The sequence below is a fragment of the Bos mutus genome, chromosome 21 (assembly GCF_027580195.1).
Source record: "Bos mutus isolate GX-2022 chromosome 21, NWIPB_WYAK_1.1, whole genome shotgun sequence".
NCBI classification, from domain to species: domain Eukaryota; kingdom Metazoa; phylum Chordata; class Mammalia; order Artiodactyla; family Bovidae; genus Bos; species Bos mutus.
In genome coordinates, this window is record NC_091637.1 from 26,680,229 (window position 1) to 26,692,914 (window position 12,686).

The 12,686-nt window shown below is 47.3% G+C and overlaps 1 protein-coding gene across 5 annotated transcripts in view; it reads left to right on the forward strand.

Annotated features, from left to right (window-relative positions):
* FAN1 (FANCD2 and FANCI associated nuclease 1) overlaps window positions 1-12,686 on the forward strand; it is a 42,861-nt gene that overhangs the window by 5,858 nt on the left and 24,317 nt on the right. For 3 of the 5 annotated variants that reach the window (XM_070358454.1, XM_005896347.3, XM_070358451.1), the window contains exons 5-11: window positions 2,956-3,189; window positions 4,717-4,848; window positions 7,429-7,537; window positions 8,495-8,614; window positions 10,408-10,572; window positions 11,014-11,161; window positions 12,070-12,173. In XM_070358454.1, the coding sequence (XP_070214555.1) occupies window positions 2,956-3,189; window positions 4,717-4,848; window positions 7,429-7,537; window positions 8,495-8,614; window positions 10,408-10,572; window positions 11,014-11,161; window positions 12,070-12,173 (1,012 nt within the window). Of the gene's footprint in view, window positions 1-2,955; window positions 3,190-4,716; window positions 4,849-7,428; window positions 7,538-8,494; window positions 8,615-10,407; window positions 10,573-11,013; window positions 11,162-12,069; window positions 12,218-12,686 lie in introns of all 5 variants that reach the window. The other 2 variants (XM_070358452.1, XM_070358453.1) reach the window with 1 other exon arrangement.

The window sequence follows — 12,686 nt, forward strand, 5'->3', positions numbered from 1 at the left end:
TTCTCTTGAGTTGAAACATAAAAATTTACCAGAAGCTGTGGATGGTTTCTTTTGTCCTTATAAAAGCTCCTGAACAGTTTCAGGTTGGGAAAGATCATAAAAATCTCAGAATTTATTTCTTATGCCCATGTTATGTCTAAAGTATAACTATATCAACCTTAGTCTGGGAATCCATTTTTCAGAGTTGTTGAAAACGAGATGAGATAATGCTTTTGGCAAACAGTTTAAAGCAACATCATTGTTATTTTATATAATATGTGTGTATGTGTGTAACTTTGAGCTGTTAACGTGCCAAGAGCCCATCCTTATTGGGAAGATACTACAAATATTAATCTTAGTAAAACACAGGTATAAATAAGGCATACATTATTAAGAAAAATGTGACTGTCAACACTTCAAAAAGTTTATACTGTAGATTTTCCAAAAGTATTTAACTAGATTATGTATTTATAGTTAATTGACTTATGGGTATAAGATCCTCATCCCTGTGGTTAAATGTCTTCTAAGTCTTTAATTTTATTTCTTAAGTATTTCATGGTATTCATGTATATAATATTTTAAAAAGTAAGTGAATACTAAATTAGCTGTTTCTTAGTGTAAGCACTGAGCATGTAGGAACAGAAATGGAAGAATTAAGATGAACATTTTTTATCACTGACATGAGAATTATAGAAAAATGAGAATCTTAGGACTATTTTTTAATATATATAACTTTATTTATTTTCGGCTGTGCTGGGTCTTCACTGCTGTGCAGACTTCTCTCCAGCTGCGGTGAGCAGGGCTGCTCTGATTGTGGTGTGAGGGCTCCTCATTGCAGTGGCTTCTCTTGCTGTGGAGCACGGGCTTCAGTAGTTGCAGCTCCCAGGCTCTAGAGCACAGGCTCAGTTAATGGCGGATGGGCTTAGCTGCTCGGTGGCATGTAGGATCTTCCTGGAGCAGGGATCAAACCTGTGTCTCCTTCATTGGCAGGCGGATTCTTAACCACTGAGCCACCAGGGAAGCCCGTTAAGACTATTTTAGTTTTTTACTAAAATCACTATCCTTTAAAAGCTTTTTTAATTGAAGTATAGTTGACATATTAGTTTCAGCTCTGCAGCATAGTGACTCAGTATTTGTACAGATTATACTCCCTTCAAGTTTATTACAAAATGATGACTGTATTTCCCTGTGCTGTGCAGTATGTCCTTGTTGCTTATCTATTTCATATAGGGTAGTTCATCTCTCTTACTCTTCTATCTGTGTCACCTCTCCCTGCTTCCTTCTCCTTGCTGATAACCACTAGTTTATTTTTTCTAGCTGTGAATTTATTTCTCTTTTGTTATATACATTCATTTGTTTTGTTTTTGAGAGTCCACAAAGAAGTGATAACATGTAGTATTTGTCTTTGACTTGTTTTACTAAGGGTAAAACTCTCTAGATCCCTCCACATTGTTAAAAATGGAAGAATTCTTTTTTTATGGCTAATACTCCATTACATAGCACACCTTTATCACTTTGTCTATCGACGGACAGTGTCCTTTATTTCTTCATTAAGCTGTGGAGCCCAGGAGTGGAACCTGAGTCTCTGATGGCTCCACATGAAGGTAATACCTGGTTACCTTCCTCTGCAGAAAAAGCATCCTTATTTGCACTCTCTGAATCCTTCTGGATAGTGGCTATGTGTTTAGTCACACTGAATGTTTCCTTCTGCAACTTGGAGTCCCAGTCCACTGGACATGCTCGAGACTCTGCGTGGGGTGGAAGGCTGGGGGTGCTGTCAGGCTCTGTGGCTGTGTGGTCCTCATGTAGATGGTGGTGAGGTGGGAACCCTATCCCTGTGTCTTTGAAACTGTGCTGGGGGCATTGATCTCTGGACACCCCAGGGAGCCAGCTTAGTTTTTGGTTTCATAGCTTCTGGGCTGGTTAGGAAGGGTGAGGTCCTCCACTAGACTCCAGCTCTCACTGGGGGACCTTGACCTCCAGGCATGCCTGGCATCATCTGGAGGCATTCTTGTTGTGACTGAGGTGGGTAGTAGGTGCCACTGACATTTAGTGAGTAGAGGCTAGGAACACAGCTGAGCATCATCTAATGCACAGAATGGGCACCTTGCCCCTACCTCAGCCCCCAGAAAAGAATTCACGGCCCAGATGTCAATAGAGAAACCCTGTTGTGCATGGTGTCCAGGTTGTTAGAGCCAGAAAGCCTTGATTGTGACCTGCTGCCTGACCAAGAGCCTTTGATAATGACATTCTAAATAAATACCTGTGGGGCTTCCCTGGTGGCTCAGTGGTAAAGAATCCATCTGCCAATGTAGGAGATGTGGTTTCAATCCCTGGTCTGGGAGGATCCCACATGCTGCCGGCAACTAAGCCTGTGTGCCACAACTATTGAGCCTGTGCTCTAGAGCCCAGGAGCTGCAACTACTGAGCCCACTCACCCTAGAGCCTGTGCCCTGCAACAAGAGAAACCACTGTAATGAGAAGCCTGCGCAGCACAACTAGAGTGTAGTGCCCACTTGCTGCAACTAGAGAAAAGCCTGCACACAGCAACAAAGACCCAGCACTGCCATAAATAAAGAAATCAAGTTATTTTAAATAAATAAATATCTGTTATTTAATCTAAATTGTCCCTGGAGTCAAGAATTGAGAGTTGCTAATGTCAAACAGGTAACACTTTGTGTTTCTCTGGTATTTCACATGTTTGGGACCAGCGTAAACCTTACCCTGCTCTTTTATTGAGGCAAACACTATGTGAAGTCGTCTGCAGGTTTAATTTCATTGAATCTTCACCGTGTTCCAAGGTGGGGCTCTGAGCTCCAGAGAGGTTAACTAATGCTTTAACATCACACAGCCAGAGGCCAGAGGTTTGCTTCAGGCTTGGAATAATGAATGCTGTTTAGCTTGAAATAATCTATAAAATCTGATGTCCAAATGCTTACAGACCAGCAAGTCTCTTCTATACTGTGTATTTTTCAGAGCTAAAGATGTGGCGGGACGTTCCCTGAGAGTCTCTCGAGGCCCTCGGGCGGTATTTTCCCGGGCCCTGCTGCTCTTCTCATTGAGCGACATGGTGGAAGATGAGGAGGCCGCCTGTGGGGGCCAGGGTCAGCTCTCCACTGTGCTGCTGGTCAACCTGGGCCGCTTGGAGTTCCCCAGGTACACCGTCAATCGAAAGACCCCGATCTTCCAGGACAGGGATGATCTCATTAGGTAAGAGAGTGGTTGCTCACTGTAACATCTGTGTATTTTTAAATTTATGCAGAAGGATCTATTATTGTTTTTTGCCATCCACAAGAGAAACATTGCTCAAAACCATTTTTTAAGTTTTTGCTTCCTGTTTAGTTTTTTACTCACTTGTATACTTTTCTAGGACTGTGAGGAGAATGTAGAAATGCAGTATGATTAAGGCTGCCAAAACTCATGAGTTTTGAGTTAGAGCTACACAGTTTTCCCCTGGTTTATATTCCCAAATAGCTTTAGCAGGGGGAGCATTTTTTAAATATAGACATTTGAACAAACCTGCCTTGTGAGTATGTTGTTGGCATGAACAAGGCTGAATATCTTCCTGGTAATGATGCTTAAAATAAAGCTAATAACTAACTTGTGGACCATATACCAGAATCATGCAGACAATAGAAGTTTTCATGAATCTGTCTTGATCCATGGATTTAGCCAGTGCTAAGCAAAAGTGGATTTTGATTAAAAAAAAAATTGCGTAGATGTTGCAGGTTTATGATTCAAAGTTAGCTGAAATGGTTTCTGATATTTGATTTTAGGAAAGATGTTTAAGTGTTGTCTAGTATGTGCTTTAAAAAATAAGCTATTGAAATGATTGGATCAAAATAGAGTCAATATAAACTGATTTTAGCCCATTTTGCCTTAGTTATTAGGAAGGTCAATATCTTATTTGTATTCAGTAGGAATAACTTTTTCAGTCAGATCTTCTAATTAGAATGTTTTCTCCAATTCCACTTTTCATTGCCTTAGAGCTGTCCAGTTGAGTATTAAAAGAGAGCTAGATGGAAGCGTGTATGAGCAAATCTTTACACTTAGAGGATTCTGTTTTTCGCTTATTTGACAGTTTCTGCACACAGTGCTAGAGTGTGCTTTTCTCTCAAGGGTGAGTCCAGAGCACAGTGACTGTGCACTCGGTGTTACAGAACTATGGGGCCCATGTCTTTGTTTTGATATCTAAAGACATGCCGAGAAGCTGTCTGTCTTCAGTTACATAAGTTCAGAACATTTCAGCATCGCCATCTCCCAGATACTGTCCCTGAAGTTGTTTTTGAAAATCCCAAATAATTCTCTTAGCTTGGGCAGTATCCCTCTGGCCATCTCTGACTTAGTGAGTAAATGACCAAACCTACACTTCCGTATAATCCTGAGATTGGTTACATGTTGTCATAGTTGCTCCCAGATTGTTGAATGGATGACTGAGTGAGTAGGCACCAGAGGTCAGGGAGGAAGAGCTGGTCAGTGTTGCATCATGTAATGGGACATGTGATGTGATGGTAAGGTTGTGTGTCTTCATCTTTCTGGCTGGGAGGCCTGTATGAACACTTCTAGGCTATTCGTGGAGTAATAGTCAAATGAATCCTGAGATAAAATGTAACCCTTGTGTTTTCAAAAGCAGATCTGAATGTGTTGGGTGGGATGTGGGGATGTGAGGTTCTGTACGTCAGTGCTCATCCCGCCCTGAAACCTGAATGTCGTGGTATCCCGCCTGTCCCCCCTCAGGTATGCGGTGGCCGCGCACACGCTGAATGACATCTCCACGGCGATGGCCAGCGGGGCCTGGGAGGAGGCTAGGGAGCTCGCTCGGTGTGCAAAGCAGGACTGGGATGGACTGAAAGACCACCCGTCCCTGAGGTGAGGTGGTTCTCTGGTGCCTGTGAGGGTTACCGACTGACCTAGTTGTTCTAACTGCGTAAGATCATCTTTTTCATGAGGAACATGCTCCTTTTGTTCCGTGGTGAGGCCAGCGTGTGTAGTTGAACTTCCTCCTCACTTTGCATGGAGTCAAAAGTATTGGGTGAGTAGCAGGGAGTGTCTGAAAGTTTGGGGTGATTTTTATACCCCCGGTCTGTCTGTGGCAGACAATGGCTTGCCACCTGCAGGGGCACTGGCCCATCTGGGGTTTGGTCAGCTGAATTACAACCCTGGGGGAAGCCTGGCCGCAGGACAGATGCTGTCTTCTGGTGGAAATTCCAGGAGCTGTTGTTTTGAACAAGAAAATGAATCATACCTTAAAAAAAAAAAAAAGAAAATTAAATTGAACATTTACTTCAAGAGTTCAGAGTACACAGCACATGATCCTTCATTCTTTTTGGTTTAATAAATGTTCAACGTGTTTCATAGGGTTAAGAAACTTTTTCCTTCCTTAGTACAAAGTGATAAGAAAAATTAGTAGTATTGGATATCTCTTTCAGAAAAACATTTAGGACAAAAGTCTACACAGAAGTAATACAAACTTAAAAACCATAGCTAAGAAAATAGCCTTTACTGTTAAGAAAAACAACTGAATATTTTCTCTGTGTTTTGTTTGGGAGTAATTTAGATAGAGTGAGGCATTTACTTACAGGCCTTTGTAGGAAGCAGACAACTAGTGTGTACAATGAGTGTTAGCCCGTGATGTGCATGGACCCTGGGGGATTTTCTTAAGTAATTGGGCAAATGTGTAAACATTTCTCAGACTAAACAGGAAAACAAATGGTTAAAACAAGTTAATGGATGATTTTCTTGGTTTAAAAAAAAAGATAAGACCTCATGGCCGGGAAGTTGGGTTCCTGTAAGACAGAGGTCAGTAGCCTCTTGCGTGGAGGCCCAGTGGGGCAGCGGTCAGGCTCTGCCAGTGAATGGGCAGGACTGGCCCAGTGCAGGTGTGTTCTCCGACACCAAAATGTGTTTCTTGTAATTTTCACGTGCCACACGGTTTTTCTCCTTTTGACTTCTTTTAGCTATTTATAAACATGGAAACCACACTGGACTTGTATTAAAATCAGGTGGAGGCCCTGAGTCTGGCCTGGGGGCTGGCGTCTGCTGACCTCTGGCTCTCATTTCACATTGCCATCTGGTGACTTCAAGCAGGTGGCCATGAGAACATATATTTGTGGTGTAAAAAACTGCACACGACAGGCAGTGTTCAGAATGTATCTTCTTAGAAGAAAGAAATTCAGTCTGCTTTGTCACCTCTTCAGTTCAGTTCAGTTCAGTCGCTTAACCGTGTCTGACTCTTTGCAACCCCATGGACTGCAGCACACCAGGCTTCCCTGTCCATCACCAGCTCCAGGAGCTTGCTCAAACTCATGTCCATTGAGTCAGCGATGCCATCCAACCATCTCAGTCTCTGTTGTCCCCTTCTCCTTTTGCTTTCAATCTTGCGCAGCATCAGGGTCTTTTCCACTGTGTCAGTTCTTCCTATCAGGTGGCCAAAGTATTGGAGCTTCAGCTTCAGCATCAGTCCTTCCGATGAATATTCAGGACTGATTTCCTTTAAGATTGACTGGTTGGATCTCCTTGCAGTCCAAGGGACTCTCAAGAGTCTTCTCCAACACCACAGTTCAAAAGCATTGAATCTTCAGCACTCAGCTTTCTTTATGATCCAACTCTCACACCCGCACATGACTACTGGAAGAACCATAGCTTTGACTAGACAGACCTTTGTTGGGAAAGTAACATCTCTGCTTTTCAATATGCTGCCTAGGTTGGTCATAGCTTTTCTTCCAAAGAGCAAGCGTCCTTTAATTTCATGGCTGCAGTCACCATCTGCAGTGGTTTTGGAACCCAAGAAAATAAAGTCTCTCACTGTTTCCATTGTTTCCCCATCTATTTGCCATGAAGTGATGGAACCAGATGCCATGATCTTCGTTCTTTCAATGTTGAGCTTTAAGCCAACTTTTTCACTCTCCTCTTTCAGTTTCATCAAGAGGTTCTTTAGTTCTTCTTCACTTTCTGCCATAAGGGTGATGTCATCTGTGTATCTGAGGTTATTGATATTTCTCCTGGCAGTCTTGATTCCAACTTCTGCTTCATCCAGCCCAGCATTTCACATGATGTACTCTGCATATAAGTTAAATAAGCAGGGTGACAATATACAGGCTTGACATACTCCTTTCACAATTTGGAACTAGTCTGTTGTTCCACATCTGGTTCTAACTGTTGCTTCTTGACCTGCATACAGATTTCTCAAGAGGCAGGTAAGGTGGTCTGGTATTCCCATCTATTAAGAATTTTCCACAGTTTGTTGTGATCCACACAGTCAATGTAGCAAAAGTGTAGTCAATGAAGCAAAAGTAGATGTTTTTCTGGAATTCCCTTGCTTTTTCTATGGTCCAACGGATGTTGGCAATTTGATCTCTGGTTCCTCTGCCTTTTCTAAATCACCTCTTAGGATTGTCTTACAGTAAACACACCGAACCACTAAACTGCTGGTGGACATCTTCGTTTTAGGTACCACGAGAATTTACCACTCTTCCTCCGGTGTTTTACTGTTGGGTGGGTTTACACGAGGATTTTGTCCCGAAACGTTGAAATACTGCAGAGACTTCACCTGTACGAGGTGAGTGCACCAGCCCTCTGCCCCTGGCTCTTGACTTCTCCCACCAATGTGGTCTGCTGAACTGAGCTGCTGTCAGAGCCCCTGTGTGATGGGGAGGGTCTCCCCACATCCCTGAGGTGAAAGCCTCACCTCTGCTCAAGTTCCCAGGACAGCAGTCACGGACAGTAACCTACAACCTAAGTCTGGAAATAACCTACAATCAGGAGTGAGGGCTCTGGTCATGCCCCTGCTCATACTCAGAGCTGTGAGGTTGCTGGGCTCAGCTTCTGCTGTGCAGACACTTCTGTATTGAAACTCAGTGTCTTACAAAGAGGCTGTGCTAGAGCTGGGCTTCCTCACCTGGGTCCATGGACCCTGGGCAGCTCCGTGGGACTGGCTTCAGCAGAGTCTGTGTACCTGCAGGTGCATCTCTGGGGTTTGTGCATTTTTCTCAGGAGAATCATTAGATTCTTCAGAGAGATTCAGGAACCACAAAAGATGAGCATGAGACATGAGCTATGAACATGGACCACAACGTCCGCCTGTTGAGGTGGGGTCTTTGGGTGGAGACCCTGCCTCATACCTCTCCAGCCCCCTCCCCGATTCCTCGCACCTTTGGCCGTGTGGCCAGCTGGGTTCCCAGGAGCATGTGGACCTGCAGCCCAGCTGCTGCTCCTGCCTAGAGCCTGGCCCCGTGTGGCCTGTGCTGCTGACCTGGTGCACAGAGAGTGCCATGCGGTGTCACAGCTGCATCCACATGAGGTGGCAGGGGCCCTGCTGAGAAGTGGGCGTGCCTCTGGAGCTCAGGCCACTCTCGGGGGATGTCCCAGGGCCCCCTCCTGGCAGTCCCAGGTCCTGGGCCTTATTTTAGAGTGCCAAGGATGCTGATATCCTTTGCCAGTTTTCCTGGCAACTCAGTGTAACAGCGGCCTTAGCGTGCAGGAGTCTAATGCACTTCCCTTCTTGTTGCTGGTGTAGGAAGCCGTGAAGGAGCTTGAAAATCTGTTGTCCCAGGACGTGTACTGTTCCGACAGCAGGGGCCGGTGGTGGGACCGGCTGGCCCTTAACTTACACCAGCACCTGAAGCGCCTGGAGCCGGTACGTAGCTGCTAGGGCCACCAACCTTTCTTCAGCTTCGCATACATTTAAACAGTAAAGCAAACTGTTAATACCTTAAGAGTCTAAATGTTGTTAGGGCGTTGATTTCTTTCTTTCTTTTTAAGTTTATATTTTATATTGGACTATAGTTGATTTAAAGCATTGATTTCTTACATATCCCTCTTTCTCTGTGTTCTGCCAACCCCACAAATAGGGGTGTGAGCACAGGGTGACCGTGGGTTCAGCAGGTGGATCATGTCAGGAGCTGGAGAGTTAGGTGTCCCTCACCTCACACAGGTGCGCTCTCTGGTTTGGAAACAGTGATTTTACTCACTCACTGCCCAGGGCCTCCTGGTAGAAAGACGGGTGAAGACGTGGCGTCTGGCTCTACAGGGTGGCCACCATCCCGTCTGGGCGCTGCCCTCTCTGGTAGGGACTTTGAGTCTGAGAACACTGTCGGCTGCCAGCCACTGTGGCCAGCAGGGCAGGGCCTCACGAGGCAGCAACTGTAGCCCTCTGTGTGGCCGCCTGTGGTCCCCTGTCCCACTTACCCCGTGTCTCTGTCCAGCGGAGGGCACTGCTGCCCTGGGAGCTTTTATTCTTCTAGTGGCAGGTCACATGAATCCAGTGATAGAGGGTTGGAAAAGTTGACTCTGGGCCTGGACGATGACACGCTCCATTTACTCCCTGAAACTAAAAGGCGCCTTGTCCCCTCAAGTGTTTCGAGCCAGAGAAAACTGTTCTCCTGGAGGTGGGCATGGTGCTCCCTGCCCAGCGTCAGGAGAGGCCCCTGCTGGCCCCCACCTAGTGTGGACAGAGGGCGTGTGCACACTGCCTCTCTCTCTCCCTGAAATAAAACTTCAGAGGAGTTTATAGACTTTCCCGTCATTCAGGTCTGCTGAGAGGACTATTCATTAATGCTCAGAGGTTATTTTTGACGTTGATAGAGCGTTGTTTTTTTTTTTAGCCTTTTCCTAGAGGTCTTCCTGGCCACTCATAACCTGTGATTTTGTCACCATTCCTTCCCTCTGTATGTCAGTTTCCAGGGCAGGCAACAGCCAGCCTAGCAGAGGCTCATGTCCGCAGTTACCCAGCAGTCAGTCTGGCCAGGCTGAGCCCAAGGCTACCCCTCCCTACAGCCAGCCCGGCTCCGTTAGGGCTGCAGGGCAGCCAGCAGGGCCTCATTCTCTCTGCTGGATTCCTCTAGGCCGCTACACTCTGATGGTCTGATCTTCACTGACTTCTGGGCTTTTTTGTTCTTGTTACTTTTTATTTATTGCAGTAATTATATATAACAACAACAAAAAAAAACCTTGCCATTTTAATCACCTCTAGGTATATAGTTCAGTGGCATTAATTATATAGCTGACCCTAGACTAACTCAGAGGTTAGAGGTTCTGACCACCCCCCCACCCCCACATGGTCAAAAATCCACATATAATTTTGCAGTTGGCCTGAGCACCCCTTGGGGCCCCGAGCATCCCTACCCCAGGTCTCTATCCCCAGTCTCCTCTGTCTCCTGAGGCAGTGTGTCCACACGTGTGACCAGGACGTGGTGTTGGGAACATGACTGCTCCTGCCCCACACCTTTGCCTCAGGGTCTGTGCTCCATCTATGCGTTGAAGGTGTCTGTGTGAGATGTACAGGAATAATGTCCTTGTCCCTGGAGGGTGGCTCTGTCTACTGCTAATTAGCAAAAGGAATGATTAATTGATGGTGGGGTTTCCATCCCATGAAATGGGGGTGCCGCTGCCTGGGCCTTACTAACACTGACAGTGCCATGCTCTCCACAGGCTGTCCAGTGCATCGCTGCAGGCCTGGCGGATCCTCATGTCCGGACAGGCCACCGCCTGGCACTGTACCAAAGGGCCGCACGCCTGCGTGCCTCTCCCAGCAGCCAGAAGTACGTGCATCTCCTCCGCCAGCTCCCAGAGGTCACTGTGGAGGACGTCAGACATGTGCGTGAATATCCTGGGGGCACTGTGGGTGCATTTCAGGGGTTTTTCCTGAACGCAGCCTTAGAGTGGTTTCCAGCACACATTTCTCATAGACTCAGAAAGCCCTCTGGTTTGCTGTGGGCAGTGACCCAGCCTTGTTCCGACCTCAGCCTGGCATCGAGGTGTCAAAGAGGCCTGGTCAGCAGGGGCTGTGACTCTACCCCTGAGTCAGCAGCTCACAACCCTGCCAGGCCTCCTGCCCGCAGCCCAGTCAGGACCCTGAAGAGCAGCTCAGAGCAGCGCTCCTGGGCACCAGGCGATGACCTGCCCACATCCTCAAGACCAACCCGGTGCTGCACTAAGGACAGGTGGCCTTTCGAGGGCAGAGGAGAGTTTGTTTGGGGCTTCAGGGCTGGAGCAGGAGTGGGGCTAACAGCTGTTCCTCACCCCCCACCCACCCAGGTGACCGTCACAGGCCGGCTGTGCCCACAGCGTGGATCAGGGAAGTCTGTCTTCGTGCTGGAGGCTGGGGGGGCCTCCCCTGCCACTGTCCTGTGCTCTGTGGAGGAGCTGGCACTGGCCCATTATAGACACTGCGGCTTTGACCAGGGTAACTGGGCCATGTGGCCACGCTGGGGGGTGTCGTCACTCTATCCTGTCCCTGTGGGAGGCCCTAGAGGGCACAGGAGAGAATTTTATCACCCCAGTTCATCAGGGCCGTGTGCTTCCTCATGTCCAGTGTTCACACCTGCCACCATGAGGGTGGCGTGTTCTGGTAGGGACATGAGGAGCAAGGGTGGCTGGATTGCTCTTAGAGATCTTGGGTCAGGCAGGTGGACAGGATTGGAGAGGACCACAAGATGCTGCCCATAGCCAGCCGCTCAGAGGTACTGTAGTGTGTGGAGGAGCACCGGGGTCTCGGGTGGGGGCATCAGGTGTGCCAAAGGGCCATGAGGGACCCACTGGGAGCGGCCCCAGCCCTGGCGACCCTGCTTCACTGTTCACACGGCCTGGAACTGGGCTGGGCCTCTCTGAGGTCACCACCCCATCTTATAGTCTGGATGTGGGGTGGGGATAGGGGGTCTGGACTGGGTGGTCTCTGATGTGGAAGTTTTCTGTAAAACCCCGAGTCCTAAACCCCGGCACTGTGTGGTGTCCAGGTCGAGGCAGAGGAGTGCTGTGGAAGGAGGCGAATGGGGTCAGAGGCAAAGGCTCCTGGGCGCCCACCCTCCCCCGTCAGACCTCCTGTTTGTTTTTAAACATGTCCCTTAGGTTTTTCCACTCTGAAACATGCATTTGAATTTTGTCATAACTACTAAGACTTTCATCCTTAAGCAAGGCTTCTGTATATAAGCAATCTAATGTTAAGAAAATGAGCAGGGAATGGCATGAAAACAGCCTTTGTCTTTGAATCTAAAATATTTTTGCTAGTTTCTTCAACTTGAGCTGGCAGTAGGATATGATGGTGTCTTTGGAGAGCAGAAGAGATGGATTTTTCTCGTGTGTGCCTTGTCTCAGGGATCCATGGGGAGGGGTCCACCTTCAGCACCCTGTTTGGCCTCCTGCTGTGGGACATCATCTTCATGGACGGGGTGCCAGATGCCTTCAGAAATGCCTATCAGGTAACCCTGGCCACGTTCAGGCTGCAGAGCCTCTGCACATACACGTGAGTCACTCCCACCCTGGGACCCTGAGGTTACTGCCCCGGAAACCTGCCCCCAGTTATACTCTTCTGGATCCTAGTGCTAATTTCACTGTAAGAATGGCTTTTAATTTTTAAATCTGATTCATAGAATTTAAAATGTAAGCTACTTTACTGGAATCATTCCTCTTGAAACTTTTCGTGTCAGTGTCTTCGGCTTCACCCTGGTGGGGCCCATGTACACTCATGTGCTTTGTCATACATGTCTGCTAAGAGCTCCACTGTGTGTGCATGTTCAGTCGCTCAGTCCTGTCCGACTCTCTGCATCCCCATCGACTGTAACCTGCCATGGAATTTTCCAGGCAAGAATACTGGCATCTATTGCCATTCTTTCCTTCCGGGGATCTTCCTGACCCAGGGATTGAACCTGTGTTTCCTGCATTGGCAGGTGGATTCTTTACTACGGCACCACCTGGAAAGTCCAAGAGCTCCA